Genomic DNA, 17,724 nt, shown 5'->3' with positions numbered 1-17,724 from the left:
ACTGAACTAGAGTCCTTTCAGTCCCAGTCTGTTTTCTGTCTGAATGATTTTGGTTCACTCACCTGTCAGAGCCCTTTGGCTACACTCGCTGGCCACTGTACTCAGCTGGCTGGCAGGGAAGGGGCTTCCCTCTCCATCCCCTTGTGCAGTCTCACCACTACTACAGGCCACAGTGTCATCATCTTCTTTATGCACCATTTGTTCTTTTGGACCCAAATGTTGAGATAAGTTTCCTTCTTTCACTGCTGGTAAGCGATGATGGTTTTGGCTCTTAGCAGCAGCTCTGTCTCTTCTTAATTTGCTTCTTGCTGCAGTGCTCTTTGGCCTGTTCTGAGCCCTCTTTGCTGCCTCAGCATCCCCAGCTTTTTTCTTTGCTCTATTCAAAAGATTTGCCCACAACTCTTTAAAATCATTGTCCTGTTCATCCATTGGCCTGCAGGTTCCAGTAACACTGGCCTAACGACACTGTGAGGACTGGAAGGCAGGGGGAGATACTAGAATCAGTTCAGGTTTGCATCACCCGTGACCTGGTATTTTCACCAGTTCACTTCTACCACCTCAGAGATGTTAATTTTCCAGACTTCAATGAGGTCAACAGAGCGGGCACTTCTGTGCTGTTCTGACTGTTCATTCTTCCACAGTTAATTCACAGCCATTTAGTAGAGCATGTTCTCTCTCCAAGGACCCCACCTGCTTTCACAAGCTGATTCTTCAGAGGTCTCTAGACCATGAGTTCAGCACCTCAATTTGTGCAGAGCACGCACAAGATCTTCATGATAGAGCTTCAGAAAGACACTTACTAAAGCCCTTAAAGAAAGAAATAAAAGAAGGTAGTTATGTAGGATGGTATATGCAGACAGGGCTGGTGTAGAACTCTGAAGGAGGAGAGAATTTGCATAAACCAGTAAGATTAGAAAAAGCATGTATTGACCCAAAACACTGTCTCTATAATTGTACTACAGACATGCACAAGCCCCATTAGGAAAGAAGAGGAAAGCTTTCCAAACAGGTATCTGATACTGAGTAGGCTTTTGTCCTGGAGCTTTTTGAGGATTTGAGACTGTCCTTTTTGTATATGTATTCACATGTACATTTATATAACACAAGACCAGTGAATGCAGCAGGGCAGGGGAAAAAAAAAAAAAAAAAGTCCTTCAGATCAAGACAGCTACTCTAGACTGTAAACTTCAGCTTTGAGACACTGCAGCTTTAAAGAGGAGAGCCTGATCTCATTTTGAGAAGTAAATAAAGGCAGTTTCTGGCATTTCGGAAGAGTTTCTGGGACAAGTCTGAGAACAACTCTATCAAACATGTTCATCCTTTCTCTCCTCTCACATCCATGGCTGCTCACCGTTAGGATTACCTCTCCTGCTAACTAATGCTAAACTCTGAGTACCCAATAAACTGTGACACCGACCATGTTCCACAAATTGCTGTCAAATACACAAGGTAAACAGACTCAACAAACGGTATTTTTAAATGAGTTTCTTAATCTTTTCAGCTACAGTAAGAACAGCAGTACTAGCTAGGGATTACTTGGAACAGCACTGGGTACAATGTCCAGATGGAAACGCCATCAAGCCCCAGGCAACATTAAAACTAGATCTCTATTCTTAGACATTTTGATTGTCTTCTTCCTAGTCCTAAGTTCACTATGGTCCTGACTATTTTACCAGAGGTTTTATATTGCTCTCAAAACCTATTTCTTTCAAGCTTAAACTGGAGTGTTTCACTTGGAATGGCAACAGCTGTGGTTCAGTTTCTCCAGTAAAGCTCTGGGCACAGAAAGACTCAAAAAGCAGGAAAAATACATGCAAGATTGTTTTCTCAAATGGCTTGGCTGCAGACATGCAAGGCTAAGGAATGCTGGTTACACACTTTCATGGGTCAGCCTTTCCTATAAGCAATTACAGATGTTAATGGATTTATTTATTTTAAACTCAGGCTCCCAAACCAGCAGAGGATTTTGCTGTGAATCTTGGAGTCATTTCCTGTCAGAGAGAAACTGAAGTTTTATGTAGCCAGTTCATAAATTTGATTTTCCTGGACAGAATCTTGGTATAGTTATCGCTGTAAATTGACCGTTTTATTCTATGTAGGAGACAGCATGTGGAGAAAAACAGAATCTCACATCCTCCATGGCTTTAAGTACCTCTCAAAGACACATTTATAATGTCATACTATTTATGGTTAGTTCCTGATATTAAACTTTGAAACAGATCAGCACTTTTGCATTTGCAACCAATGTTCAGTGCCCCAGGTAGAGCAAGTCAGACATACAAACAATGCAAAACCACCTAAGAATTTATCTGTCTTTCTCCTTGCCCTTTCCAGACTTGCAGTTACAGGCTCCTGCTCTGTTCATCACCTCAGTATCTCTGATGCTGCTGCTATCAGTGTACCTAACAGCCAGCTTTCAGACCAGTTTATGGAGCTCGAAAAGTATTGGCTTTGAAAATAATTTCTTTCAGTATAGTATTCAATTCATTTTGGAAGATTTTAGGACTCAACAAATCACAAGGCTGGTCAAATAAAATAAACAGCAGCACTTACCTATCCACTTAGATGTCAAATCTATAGCCCAGCTGTTCGCTTCAACTAAATGTGGATCAGCAAAGTGGTACAAAGCAGGATCAGTAACAATGAAAGGTGGAACCTAGAAATGGGAAGGAAAGGGTTAGATTTAGTGTATTTTGTACTGACTGCTCTTTTTGCTCAAGTTCCAAGTTGCAGGGGGAAGGAGACAGCACACGCTCCAAAGGTGCTAAGTTCTGCCACTTCCATTAACCTGTGTACCTGAAGTGAGGGTAGGTGAGTTAGATGCATTGCTCAGGATCTGCTCAGCTCAGCAGTGAGCAGCACCATTGCAGAAAAAGCCCAGAACCCTTCAGAAGGCAGAATAGGTCAGACAGACTGGATAAAGCCCTGAGGAACCTGGTCTGACCCCACAGCTGACCCTGCTTTGAGCAGGACATCAGACTAGAGACCTCCTGAGGTCACTTCCAGCCTGAGTTATCTTATCCTACAAATAGCCTGTCCTTGCCTTTTCCAGTTGGGACTAATTTTGTTTCCTGGTAAGTTTCTTTAAACCAGTCATGTAACACCCTCACCTTTTGATCCAGCTGTTTTCAGGCTCATAGGCATCTACTGGATTGAGCTCCCTGGTTTAACTGAAAAAAAATTCAGGTATCCCTTCTCATCAGTTCTGTTTGCATCCTTTGTACTTCACTGTCTTCTGTTGAGACAAGGAAGGCAGAAGCTCTGAATACACTCTTTAGACCACTCAGTATTTTCTAAAATATATCTATCACATCCTCCAGTCTCTGTGCTCTAAAGTAAGAGCCCTAGTCTTTTCTCTTTTCCTAGGAGAATCTTTCCTGACCCCTAACCATCCCCATCAGTACTCTCTGAAGCTGCTTCACTCTCCATTGCTTTTTCTGAGATACGCTGACCAGTACTGCAGACAGCAGACTGTTGATACAGCTGGTGAAGAAGCTTTATATTGTTCACATTCCTTCCCCATCCAGGCCTCAGAGATCCTAACATCTTCTTCGGTTTGAAAGGATCTGCTTGTTGAGCAAAGGTTTTACCTGAACAGAGATGCCCAGAGCTCTTTCAGTATCTGGTATCATTAAGGTGTTCCATATGATTTATCTCTTTTTCCACCTCTGTGCTCTACTTTACACACCTCCACACTGAATTTCATGATCTAGTTAGTGTGTCACCTGCAGCTCGGAGCCTGCTGAAAACACCTGTGCTCTCGACTCAGCTCAAAAAGCTGTGCCACTGCCCAGTGGGACCACCAGGCACATGCTGAGGTGGATTCAGAATGAACGCTTGGATGCTGTTTGCTACCCTCCAGCCAGTTTGCTCTCTCAGATAGTTTACCATTCATGATAATTCTTTACCTCTTTCCCCTTTTCAAAGGATTTCTGAGCAAGCTACACTAATCCATTCTTTATTTCCTGATTTGTTGATGAATTCAAACCAGTCCTTTAGACTACTGAGAGACAGTCTACTAGAGAAACTAGGCTACCACATTGATGAAATGCTATCAGGTTAAAAATATATAATGACAGACAGCTACAAATAACTTGATGATCACTTTGGCCAGTTTAATAAAAGACTTCCTGCCTTGTAATTCCTTAGTTCAGTCACAGAATCCTTGTTTTACCTGTTGTTTGGGTTTTTAGAAGATCTGCTACCCTGCCACCTTTCAGAGCAGTCTCTCTTTTAACAACTTAGAGCATATTTCTACCAGCAGTCCCACCACTTGACACTATCTCTTCTAAGCAATCAAATATACATCTGGGCTTGCTCACTTGCCACTTTAAACTATTTGTTCCAGGAACAATTCTCCTGCCATTTCAGTGCCCAAGAATACATCATCATTATGGCTAGAAAGTGTAGAACAGTGTTAGGTAGGCCTCCACAACTTACACCCAGTAGATACCTTCTCCCCTCTCTCCCCTGCAGTATATCCTCCTCAATTACTCATCTCTAAGGAAAGCCTGACCCTATACCTTCAAAAATGGGAAATGCCATGCTACCTTGGGAGCAATTTCCTGGGTTTCACAAGAAATACTTGGGGAAGTGGGATTATTTAATGCTAGAAAGCAAAGCAAAAAGTAACCTGTTTTTTGATACATACCATTTCCTTGTGGTGAAAGTACAAATTACCCCGTTCTGCAGACAGATCCTCTCCCCCTGTCTCCACCAGTGAAGCAGCTGAACAGGCAGCTGCATTCCTAATGGGGCATAGGAAGACATGGTGCTGAGTCTGCAGCACCCGTCTCCCCTCGGCAGGAAACATGGAGTGAGGCTCTGTTTGCGTGCCCGGCAGAGTGGGCTGCTGCAGGAAGGGTGGCACCTTTCTCAGCAGAAGCACCTTCTCCCACTTCCTCCACCAGCAAGATCAACATAGGAGTGGTCCTGACAGTCCTGTAAGGCTGGCCAGAACTTAACGGAATGTCAAAGAATGGGATCAAAGTGACTGATAACTTAGTCTTCAGAAATTAGTTAATTGCCACAGCCCGTATGAAGTGATGCCACTAATTACAGAGCGTTGACAGCGGACAGGATGATGGGATGCATGCTGTTGTGTTGGCATTAAAAGTTTTATTGCTCCCTCCCCTTCTCTTTTTGTGAAAGCTGTGGCCTAAAGATCTGAAGGTAGCAAAACTTTCAATCAAGCCAGTCCAAATACTGCAAAGGGAAAGAATTTCTGTAGTGTTTGTTCTGGAAACCACACTAGAAGGCAGTCCCTAGGGATTCTTCCAGACCGAATCCTGTAACAAAAAAATCTTCCTACAGGTTCCTGATGGAGAACCTACATGTCAACAGTGTAACTTCTGAAAAAGCGTATTATCTTCCATACTTTTAGAGAGTCTCTTCACTACAGCCTGTTCTCTCCAGGTTCCTGCACTAACCAATACCTTTATCACCAACACTATTTTACAAAGACACAACACTAGATCTGTACAGTGCAGGGTCTCTGTGTTTGTAGAACCACAAATAAATTAACACTGAGGACAGCAGCACTTGTTCTATGAGGAAAGAACAAAGGTAAGTGCAGAACAGAATCCAGTCAGGTATTCACCCTCTTGTTCAGGTCTCTGCCAGCTTTCCTGTGCTAGAAAAGGATACCAAAATCAGGCGTGGAAAATAGGAGATGACAAATTAAGTCTATATAAGCAAGGAAATGATAGCTAGGAAAATCATAATCAGATTCCAATGAGCAATCTTAGCAGTGACGATTATCAATGCCTACCTGACACTACCCCCTTCTGTTTCCTAACATCCTGGCAGAGTACCATGCTCTCATTTCTTTTCAAGGCTGCACCACCCCTGGTAGTACCTTGTACACATGGCAAAGGATTTCATAGACAGTAAAAAAATCTGTTACATTCCAGACATGAATTCTAAATTACTACTTACATGACAAAATGTCCCTCTACCTTTCAAATACTGTAGAAACTAACCTTACCTTATAAAGCACTTCACTGAGATAGAAAATTTTTACTTCATACCTCCTCTGGAAAGATAAAGGGGAAGTGAATATAAAAATAAAAACTAACGGTTGCTCAGGTGCAAATGCTCATGGCTTGTATGCAAACGCAGTAGCATACAAATCAGAAATATATGCAGCTGGTGTTTCAAAAATGCTTATGTGATTTGACTGAAAACAACAAAAAAATATTAAACAGAAAAACACAACGGTGAATTAAGGAGTGAATAAAAACATTTCAGTAGAGGCCCCCAAAATCAATAAAGAGAACAATACTTATTAAAACCTAACTTGGTTTTCACAGAAAGAAGAATAATCAGAATAGTAATAAAACCAGACATGTAAAATATCAACATGTAAGGGAACTGCATAGCACTGAATATGAACAATGAACTGTATCAGAATGAGGAGGTGGTAAAATTACATAAGATTAGTTACCTGGTCAGAAAAGGTAAGGATTTTCAAGAAGATCCTTTTGGTATATGTCAAAACCAAAAAGAAGAAACTACCAAGGCCACTAGTTCATTACAAAACAAACTGCAGAACTGTTAATACTGAGAATACTAAATATTCTTGTAATATCCATCCCATGATGTTGATGAAAGTAGCCTACTCTAACAGTAATCCAAAGCATACTGAAAAGCAGCTATTGAAGGTATTTCTGTCAACAGAATTGGATCATTTGCAAGTAGAAGTCACTGTGGTTTTTCAAAAAGGACAATCAGGGAAGTAAACACCCATCTTTCAGACCGAGATCAACGCCAGGCTGTTAAAGAAATGGCTTATATGGGAATTGCTGAATAAAGATGGATAATAAAATTAATACCAATCAACACAGTTTTATGAAAACCAAGATCTCCTACATTAAGCTAATACCTTTTTAATGAGACCTCTGTGTGTTAACAGAGGTGTAATTCTTCTGTAAACCATTAAAAAAGTATCGAGGGACCAAATGGTTAATTAAAATTATACAAAATCAATACAACACATTTAAAAATTATTAAAATGTAGCTAGATAGGTTTCAAAATGCAACTGCAAACAGCAGTCATTGAGAGCATATATTTCTAGTACATCCCTCAGAGATTAACTCTCTGCCTATCTCGCTCTTCTATTACTTAGACTTAAGAAATGAGTTAGGAGAGACATAAACCACCACTGATCAAGCTGCCTGATGATGCAGAGAAGGGAACTGTTAGATAGCATTGATGACAGAGAGGCAGAATGATGCAGCCGACTTGGTAAACTAGCACAAATCTCAACACAAAGTCCCTGTTTTGGGCCGAGGCCATACTTACAGCGTAGGTAAATCTATCCTGGGAAGCAACAACTACAAAGGACTAAGCAGTCTGGACAGCTAATCAGAACAATGGTGGGCCCCTATATGAGTCTGTGGCCATATCAATACATATGCTTTAACAGTAAAAAGGTTTTATTTCCTTTATAGTTCGTCCTAGTGAAAACTGTGGTGAAATTGTGACAGTGAACCTACAGCATGATTCATTCCAGAGGACACATGGCCTATAGCTCATACAGCACCAGTGGCACATAGCTTTTCACACTGCCTTTTCAGGACCCAGCACAAAGCCTTACACAGGCAGTCATTCTTACAAATTGACCACAATGTGACCTTACCCCGGGTGTCTGACTCCACCCTGATACAGGTAATTTTGACCATGTCAAACAACTTTTTCATTTTGCACAACAAGAATGGAGCAATCTGCCTTACGGATGTTTGCGGAAAGAAAATCAACTGAATAATTAATGAAGAAGTGAATATAAAGAGAAGTAAGAAGACAATGTGAAACATTCAAGCCATTTCTCTCCAATAAGACAATGGTATTCTAAAGGGCACATTCACTTAAAACAATGTAAATTCTACTGATACTACTTTTTCTCAAAAAGTGTGTCTCCTGATTTGTGATTATGTTGAAGCTTATAATCACAAAAGCCAAATCCAAACTGAAATTTAACGCAGTATCTTGATTTTCCCACATTCTCTGAAATAGAAAGATGCTTACTTTGAAAAGGTGGCCAAATTCATCATGGATTTCTACAGGTGATCTAATAATATATCTTTTACACTAATGTTTCATTGATATATAACAGCTAATAACTTGCTCTCTTCTCAGCTAATATCACATAGAAGAGCTACAGCAAAATACACATTACTTTGTGGGTATGTCGCTTTATGATGTTTTCATGCTATCGTATCTTTTCTCCATATTCCAGCTTCTATCACGAACAGGCTTGGTTTACTGTTCTGAAAATACATTTTTTACATTTTTTCCTATTAAACTATTAACTTAGCTCCTTCACCTTCTCAATATCTAAATATAGTTACCTACAGACTTGGTGTGAGTGCTCTGGGAAACGCTGGTATCATACCAATGATCTCAAAGATGCACAAATGTGCCTCTTCCATGGACTGCTACAATAACAGCAAGAGGTCAGCTCTCAGACAGTGATATCAATTCCTCTGTGTTCAGCTTTCAGGAAAATTCTTTCTAGAAACCCTGGACAAGGATGTCGTGTACAACTGAGGACCGCAAAGCATAGTTTGTTTCACTAGCATACAGCATGTCAAACATCCTGTTTAAATTGCTATTTTCTACCATTTGACAGTTTCTTTGGAAAAAATGTGTCATGAAAATTGACCCAGTGGGAAAAGAAAATGCTCAAAAGAACTTGAGGTCTATTTTCTTCCAAATGTAAAGCTTACGATAAAAATTCTTTCTGCTTGTTTCCAGTCTGCCTCTGACACACCCGTATCGCATCAAGAAATACAGTGACTTCTGGCTATTCAGAAAAATGTTTTAATCCAAACAGCAAAATCGAAGGGGAGAAAAGGGACCTGGAGGGAGACGAAGAACAGCATTTTAAGTAGGTATGAATGCCAACCACACAAGGGTCATTTTTTGCAGTCAAATCAGGGACTGTACTCCCTGATTTTTGAGAGTTTATACAGAAGCCAGCAGACAGAGCATCAGTCAATGTTACTGCCCTTGGGCTTTACTAGACTCAAAACTATTTTAGTACAAATAATGGATATTTTTGCACAGTAAATGCACAATTCTGGCATTATTTAAAACCAGGATGGTTAAAAGAAGCATCTGTGTATATGCGGCACGAGCATCACTTACACAAAGAGTTGGTAAAACAGCCGACACCGACTGTTCCCCACCAAGGCAGGCCCATACGCTGGTCCTCGTGCCGCTGAGCCTGGAACAGAAAGATAAAATGTCATGTTGCTTCACGGAACAGCTGCCAGACTCCTCAGAATTGCTCTCCCTGATAACGTTGCTCGAGAGAAGTTTGCTTTGAGACTGGATGCATTAAACAGAGTTTTTAATGAATCCTCCCAGCAGCCTGTGCATGCTTAAACTCTTGACACCCTCGCAAGCAGGCCTGCCGTTGAACACCTCGCCTTTAGCACCCAGTTTTTGCTTGTGATACTGCGTTAACGTCAAGGACGGCACTTCACCCTATGGGGCAGCTGCCACACAGCGACGAGCCGCCCACCCGACCCAGCCAGAGGCGCCCCAAGGCGCCAGCGCTCCCGGGCCCGGCGGGGCCACGAGGGAACGCGGTGCTCACCCCAGCGCCCCTCGCCGCGGCGACCAGGCCCCTCCCCCTCCCCTCGAGGGGATGACGTCCCACCGCTGACGTCACGTCCCACCGCGCATGACGCCACACCCTGAGGTAACGCCAGCCCCAGGGCTCGACGCCACCGCCTCCCGGCCAGCAGGTGGCGCCGCGCCGCGCTCACTGCGCCGGCGTCATGACGTCACGCCGCCCGCCAGCCCGCCCGCCGCCGCCCCGGTAGCGCTGCGCACCCGGCCGTCGCTGTGAGGGCGCTGCCCGCCGGCTCGGCCCGCCGCTGACCTCGCTCTCCGCCGCGACACGGGCGGCCGCCGCTCCCCGCCCGGCAGCCCCGATGCCCAACCGAAGCGCATGCGCGGGGCGCCAACCGTCTCGCTGGCCCCGCGGCCTGCCCGCCGCGCATGCGCCACGCTCCTGGCAGCCTCCTGCCGGCGGGGTCTGCGCGTGCGCACCCGGCCCCGGCCGCGCCCTCCCCGCGCAGGCGCACTGGCTTCCCGCCACTGGTTGCTGTGGTGATGCCCCCCCCCCCCCCCCCCCCCCCCCCAGTTGTTCCATCAGCGGGGCCCGGCCTGTTCGCGGAGCTGACTCAGGGGCTCCCCGCTCCGGGACAGCGGCCGGGAGCCTCCCCCCGGGCAGGCGGCGCCGCTGGGCGGCGCCTGCTGATGCGAGGCCGGACTGAGGCGAGCGGTCCGGCGGCCGCCGGGGGCGGCCGTGCTCCAGGGTAAGCGGCGGCGGCGGGCCCGGCCGCCTCCCGCCGCCATGCAGCACCTCAGGGCCTCGGCCGGTCCCGACCCGCCCCCCGCCCCGGCGGGCCTTAAGTGCTGGTGGGTTTGGTTAGAGCCTCGGCTCGGGTTGTAACTGAGGTGAACAACGAGTCTGGAAAAAACACCACCGAAAGAGGAAAGCATACAGCGTAGCCTTGTTGATGAATATTTTTAAAGGACTTGGATCTATCAAAATGTTCGTATGTAGAAAAAAAATAAATTGGAAAGAGGGAGAGAACTTCATACCACCTGTTAATAATCATGGAGCTATCACTTAAAGTCACTCATCTTCACATCTAAAACCTAAGGTATGAGTTGGCATGCTGCAAAGCTGCAACTAAAGCCCATTATAATTGTAATGCTTTAGGTTTATAACAAATGCTGTGCTGCTCATATGGAAATTAATGGACATATTGAAACACCTAGGCGAGCAGTTATGTAGCTCAAGCTTTTACCAACCTTTATCTGTCAAAAGAAAGAACATTGCCTATTTATTCTGTACTTAATACCAGGGGTTGAACAGGAAAATGGATGCCATTTTTCAACTACAGAACTCAAGAGACCTTATACTGAATATTAATTCAGAGTCAGGATCAAGAATCTTTTTCTCCAAACACACACTTAATTGCGGCCAAGGGCCTGTAGGTATAAAATCACCAGAGATGCGGTGAGCGTGGGGGGGTCATACATGGGACTTGCATTTTGAGTGCATGTTCTATGTTGAAATCAGGATTTTTTTCTCAACACTTGGTATGGATGCAGCAAGAAGCAAAATCACTCCTGGGTAACACTTCTTAACAGGTCAAGAAGCAGAGGGAAGAGGTTTAGCGGCACACAGAACATGCTGGGGCTGACATTCCAATTAGTGTGCTTCAAAACCAGCAAGATAGGCACTTTACGAACAAATACTTCTAATTGTGAGCAATATGATGTCTCCTTCACACGTAATGTTTATTTTTCCATAATTATATCTTGATCCATAATTGACATCACCAAAAAAGCCCAACACTGCCATAGCCTTGCCTAATTGGAAAGCTTATAGAAAAAGAATTAACTACAACTTTTAAAACAGAACAAACTCCCAAGGCACCATGCATTTTCACTTCCAGCAAAGCAATTTAATTTTTAACCTATGCTAAATTCAAATGAGACAATTTTAGCTGGAAACCCTTGAATTTTAAGCAAATACTTAGTGGCGTGTTTATTTTGGTGGGACTGATGGATGCATTTTCTGCAGTGAATCTCCCCATGAGATGCAATGTGCCCATGTCAGTGTGAGAACCCAAAACTGATTATGAAGAAATCCTTTGGTTTGTGTCTTTCAACACTTCTGCTAGTTTATTCAAGTTCTTTCTAAAGTTGCTACACTTAAGGGAATTAGAAACACTCTGAAGAAAAACCCTGCAAGAACTTGCAAGTGCGCATTGCACAAACATACTGAAAAATACTCCAGTTATGAGGTACCCAGACACTGTGTTGGTTCCACAAGAACCAAGCAGTAACAAGTAACAAGCCAAGTCACAGTAACATTTTGTTTCACAATACCCTAAATGCAAACGGAATCCAAAAGCACCAAATATTTAAATAATAACCAAGAAGACTTGGAGGGGCATCTCCAGAAGGCACAGGACAGCCTGCAGACCCTGTCACACACCTTCAGCTGGGGAAACTGCCCATCGGCAGTTGAAACACCACTGAACAAAGCAAATACACACATCTTTAGCCAGATCAGCCTCCACATCGTGGCTGCCAGGCAACGCCACAGCCTCTAGCTCTTCTACTGCATTTCACATAGTCAAGCACAATTTTCTATTCTAAAAGTGCTGAGATACCAAAGCAAAGGGCCCCTGAGAAATGTGAAGCACGTAACACTCACAAGCATCTGCTTTTTCACTGCTTGAATCCTTTAAAGCTTACTGCGCTCAACGTGAGTAGCACAAACACCCCGAGCCTTGCTGATGTGCGCAAGTGCAGCCTTCTAGAAGTCTGCATTGAAAAGAGCCAGAGGAATTGCAGCATTTCCAATACAGATGGGTCCAAAAGCACCGACATTTAACAGTACAAATTGGCTACCAAACAGGTATCTATTTCACAGGACGTTTCAAGGCTTCTAACCTCAGGAAACAAGGATGTGGTCGCTGCAACAGGCTCTATTCGCGATTTGTACCCACCATCAGCTAGAACATGCAACCACAGTTAGAGGTACAGAGAGAAGCAGCAGCTCTCCCAAAATCAGGCAGCTGATCAGAGGCAGATGATCAAATTCTCCATGTAGACCTACTTGACTTCTGCTAGCAATTTTTAAATAATTCACTTTTTCTTCCCACTAGGGAACAGCTCTGTATCAGAGATGGCATAGGGCCCCAGTGCTTTAGACTCTATGAACATCTTGGCTTAATTCAATGCATTCTAGTGGTATTCTCCAGTGATTTACAACTGTGTAGATGCTAGCAGGCCCCTGAAATAGCAACACTTTGGATACACCATGTAAAAGACAGGATATTTACTATCACACTTTGGTTTTGAGCTGTCTCTAAAGAAAACAACAATTATGGAACTTGTGGACACTATTGCCAATACTAAAATGTTTTAAAAATAACTGTGCTTGAATTCACCATGCAATGCTATTTATAGTAAAGATGTGAATATGTTTATCTACATATCTATGAATACACACAGTACGTGTATATTATATATACATATACATATTTATCCCCAGTACACTGCAGTCAGCAGTTCTCAAAATTTGTGTTTCACTTTGTTACCCTGCTGAGTCTGATGGGCAGATCCACTGGTCTGTGTTAAGACTTGTAACGTTGGTGGCTCTGGCAGCTCCAGAATAATTTTTTAAAGCTTTGGATAGAAACTGATTCAATCCAGGTCCGTAGTGACCAGAGAAGCAGCCACAGAGGCCAATTTAAATGAGTAAAGTTTAGAGTTTGCATTAATTTATGGTATTAATTTGCCCTTTTCATGGACTTTGGCCATGCTGGATGACAGAGCTCAGCACAATACTCAGTGTGCTGAGTCTCTTGAAAGGGCAAAACAAGCAACAATGCAGTGTTTTCTTCAGAGCAGGTTCATTTTGTTTTCCACTAAAATGTGAATTTTGGGATGGTGCATGCCACTACATCTCCTCTTGCAAGCCTGCCAGAAAAATATGCATGTTTCCATTCAGGAAGTCACACAGCACAAGTAAGAGTGTGCATGTCAAATTAATTTGTTATAACCAAAATTTGCCTTGTTCTCCTGGGAGGTGCAATGAATTATAATTTCCAAGAAGAATGACTATCATTCAGTAAAGGCACTGGGCATTAAACATGCTAAGAATTTCTAAACATTAAAAATACAGTGCCTAACTAAAAAATGAAACCATATCCTTTGATTCCTTGAAACAAGATAACTTAGTACACTTGCTTTTTAAAATATCTGCTAAACCACTTGAGACAGAACAAATCCAGTGACGGAGCTACATCAGTGAAACAAAACTCAAGTTTAATCTCCCTCTGCCTCCTGTCACAGCTCTGACTTCCCGAGTTTCTAAGGATTTAATCTGGGACAGTTCCGTGAAGGATTTACTTACTGATTTACTTCTGGATCAGGATTTAACCCCAATTACCCCTCATTTACTTGGGCTGCAAAAGGAGAAGCAAGCTTTGCTTGGCTTCACAGACTGCTGCTTTGTTAACTGCTGTTACCTGACCCCAAATCCCTTGCAGATAATATCTTCACATTTGGAATAAAGTTGGACAGATACATTTAATGGACAATTCATTACAATACCTTTTGCTACATAGATTTAAAAAGAGGAGGAAACTCTGCTTCTTTCACCAATTTTTCATCCTTCCTGCTGCTCTAAATAGATTAACAGCAATGAGACCGTCAGGAGTCCTTACAAATTTAAGTACTACTAGAAGCCTTTGGTCCTTGCACTCCTGCCAACTATTCCATTTCAACCAGGACTTACAGCAGACTTTTTTACCCATTCCCACCTGTTCACACTCCAGACTTTTTCCAGGAGTGCAATGGGAAGGGGGCTTGTGATTTGAGATAAAATTCTTGCTGTAAGGTGGTCCAGGACTGACAGTGGGAGACAGCACCAAGGAGCACCCTCCTGTCATAGATGAGAACAGGAAAATGATTGTCCAGGCAGATCAGCTCCCCTCTTGGCTCAGACTATGTTGCAACCACAGCATCAGCTACCAAGTGCTCTAGAGAAGATGGCGGTTAAGTGTAAAGGGGGAGGTAAAGGAGAAACAAAAGGTGCTTCTGAGAGCAGAGGGAGAACAGATGACCCCTTTTTTTCCTCTGGAAGAAAAGTTTCCTGCTGATGAAGGAAAAGGAAAACCCATGTTTAACCCCACTCCAGACACATCAAGGGATGAGCTGTTCTGGGTCGAAAAAAAAGATTTTTAGCATGCCATCCTCTTCTTCCCAAGCAATAGGGGAGAGAACCAGCTGGAAAGGACTTTGTACAGGGTAATTCCAGCAAGCAGCCAAGCTTTCAGGTGTTCTCTGAAATCTGGGAAACCACATGATATCAATGGATAAGGTTTGGGCAGACCCAGAACTGCCCTGGGAAGAATATCCAAATGAACAGGGTACTGGGCAGAGAAGCTCTTGAAGTTGCTGTTACATTTGTGTTTATTACCTCATCCAAACCCAGCAGGTACTTGTCTTTATGCCTCTGGATCTTGGAGGAGGTTTGTTTCACTTTGTGCTGGGATTCTTGTGTTCTGGGCTGTGCCCCTAACTCAGATTCCCTGTGTTGCTTTGGGAAATTTATTTAAGCTCCATGCAGACCTTATTTGTACAGTAAGAACAATTCTGACTTACTTCACAAGGAGAGTGGGAGGATTAATTAACAATTGTGAGGCACTACAGAAGCGCTAAACGTTATTAACGGCTCCCAAGTTTTCTTCTTTTGGAAAGAGTGGCCATTTCTTCCCCTAATGTTTTAAACAGTTGCTGCTCAAGGAGCTTAGATTGCAGATTCCTGGCCTGTGGTTTGTCCATAAATCATAGACCTGGAGCCTATCCAAGACACTCTCGATAGTCTCAGCAGGAAGTCTGGACGAGAGAAAACTCTGTTCTCAATCTGGCCCAGTGAACTACTTTATGGGCCAGTCCAGCTTCAAGGTCCTGAGCCAGACGTGAGAGGGATTCTGTCCAAGTTTAAAAGCACGAGGTCTCAGGAATGTCCTTTCAAACTGGATTTCACTGCCTATAAATATTTTCCATCTTCTGCCCCGAAGGATATAGTTTTGACTCTGCAGCTGATGAGCCTGGGCAGAGCAGGAGAGAAGGCACGCTGTTTATCACCAACAGTTTGTCAGCACACAAAGTTTAACTTGCAGAAAAATGAACAAAAACCACCTCTCACCAAAAAATGAGACAGGCAGCAGCTAATGAGGTCCCAGTAAAAATCAAACCCGATAGATCAATTTTCTGCATAAAGCAGGATTCAGCATTGCTTACAGCCTGGAAGTCAAATAAACTCTGTGAGATTTTTCCAGGTTGGAGATCCCTAATTCCATCCCATGGGGAAATCTGATAGAGCAAAAACAGAAGTAAAGGACATAACTAGCCCATGCTGGGCATGTCACAGCTCTGTTCACACATGTTGCACGCTCTTGGAACTTTTGGTTCACCTCAATATACTAGAGAAATGGGGGGCACTACTCTCACCGAGGGAAGAGCACAAGCTGGATGGAAACTGCTTAGTGATACAATGCGTTTGAGGATGAGTAATTTAGTATCTGAGTGGAGAGCAGGGGAGCTGGAAGAGTACAACCGCAGCTTTACCACTACAAACAGCACTGAAGTTCTGATGCAAGATCCATACAGGCCTTCTCTGCTTGCACAGCATATTTTAAGGTTGTGCAGAAAGTGAAAAAACAGGTTCTAACTAGCTTTCCATGCCTCCCGCTTACCATTACATTTGAAATCATCTTTTACACTGCTCGTTTACCAAAGAGCCTCTGTCGCATCCAAGCGGAGGCCCTTTCAGACACTAAGTCACCTACAGATTAGCTTTCAAGCGACTCACCTGTACTTCTATCAGCACTTCAGCTTGTGTCATCAACATGATTCCACACATCCCACTTTTCCACTGGGATGTGTTCTGTTAACCACGCATAGAATCTTCATATAGCAGCACTCCCTCCAAATCTTCACAAAACGGAAAGCTGGGTCTGAGAGGTGAGGGCCAGGAGAAGCTGCTGGCACATGCAGTGATGAAGCTTAGACAAAGCAGCATGATAAAGTATGTGAGATTTGGGTCAAAACACTCTCCTGCTACTGCTACTGCTCCTTGCTGCATACAGGTTCCCAGGACTATCACCATCCTCACTGTGTTTGATGGGTACAGTGACAAAAGGTAGGTTTGCACTCCAGTAACAAATATCTCATTTGATCTTGTAGTCACAAATCTCTCATAGCAAAAAATTAGGACCTCGAGAGCTGCTCAGATTCCTGGAGGATTCCCAGGACTGGAGAGGCTAAAGACATGTCAGATGGTTCATGACTGTCTCACAGTAAGCATACTCTGCTTCTCGCTGCATCAAATTTTGTAAACTAGCATCCAGGTTCAGTTCAGGCATTGTATCAACAGATGCCACTTTTAGGCACTTCATCAGTGAGCACCAGGTGACCAGCTAGCAGGTTACTGCACTCAGCCGCTCTGTCATTAGCATCAGAAATTCACCAAAGGTTTTAATTTCTTCAGTCTGTGTTCACAAAACACCCTGCACTGAAGTGGCCACACTGTATTGCTCCTTTCAAGCGTCCTACAAGCCTCTGCACATCCATGTATCATCTAGTAATTCTTCCTGCATGTTTATATATCAATGCAGCAGACTCTTTTCATTCCTCTTTGTACAGCCAGGCTTCCTTTAGTTTAAAGAGCTGGAGGCTGTCCTGTCCAGCAGAGCATCCAGTTAACCAAATCCAGTTTCAGAATCTTAATCTGGCAATTTAAAGACTAGCTAAACAAATATCATGGCTGCCTCAGAGTCCCCACTGAGCAGGAGGAGGAGTTCTTGTAAACCAGTTTGCACAGTGTAAACCAGACACACAGAGGGAAATTTAGTATGGCATTTTCTGTTACAAAGGCCTCTCTGCTGAACAGACATTGCTCCTTAGAAAGGATTCAAAGAGCTAAACTTAATTTTCAAAGTCCAGGCTAACAGGGTTTGTAGCTGCAGATTCTCCTGCTTTCCCTCCACACTCTGCTACTACCTACTATTGTTTTCACAGCCCTCTCTTCCCACCACTGTCCAGTGCTTGATGCCCTGAAGAAAGAAGAACCAACAAATCACAAGCTGAAAGACACAAAGATCAAAAAAGTAAGG

The 17,724-nt window shown here is 43.5% G+C and overlaps 1 protein-coding gene across 8 annotated transcripts in view; it reads right to left on the bottom strand.

The window, feature by feature from the left end:
- SLX4 (SLX4 structure-specific endonuclease subunit) overlaps window positions 1–10,016 on the bottom strand; it is a 32,567-nt gene extending 22,551 nt beyond the window's left edge. For 5 of the 8 annotated variants that reach the window (XM_037384634.1, XM_037384638.1, XM_037384639.1 and 2 more), the window contains exons 1-4: window positions 9,891–10,016; window positions 9,149–9,227; window positions 2,554–2,656; window positions 63–807 (exon numbers count right to left, since the gene is read on the bottom strand). In XM_037384634.1, the coding sequence (XP_037240531.1) occupies window positions 63–429 (367 nt within the window). In that variant the 5' untranslated portion in view covers window positions 430–807; window positions 2,554–2,656; window positions 9,149–9,227; window positions 9,891–10,016. Of the gene's footprint in view, window positions 1–62; window positions 808–2,553; window positions 2,657–3,110; window positions 3,236–9,148; window positions 9,228–9,602; window positions 9,658–9,841 lie in introns of those variants that run through there. The other 3 variants (XM_037384637.1, XM_037384636.1, XM_037384635.1) reach the window with 3 other exon arrangements.
- Window positions 10,017–17,724: the final 7,708 nt, after the last annotated feature.

The sequence above is a fragment of the Falco rusticolus genome, chromosome 4 (genome assembly GCF_015220075.1).
Source record: "Falco rusticolus isolate bFalRus1 chromosome 4, bFalRus1.pri, whole genome shotgun sequence".
Lineage (NCBI taxonomy): Eukaryota > Metazoa > Chordata > Aves > Falconiformes > Falconidae > Falco > Falco rusticolus.
This window is presented reverse-complemented; position numbering and strand designations above follow the sequence as displayed.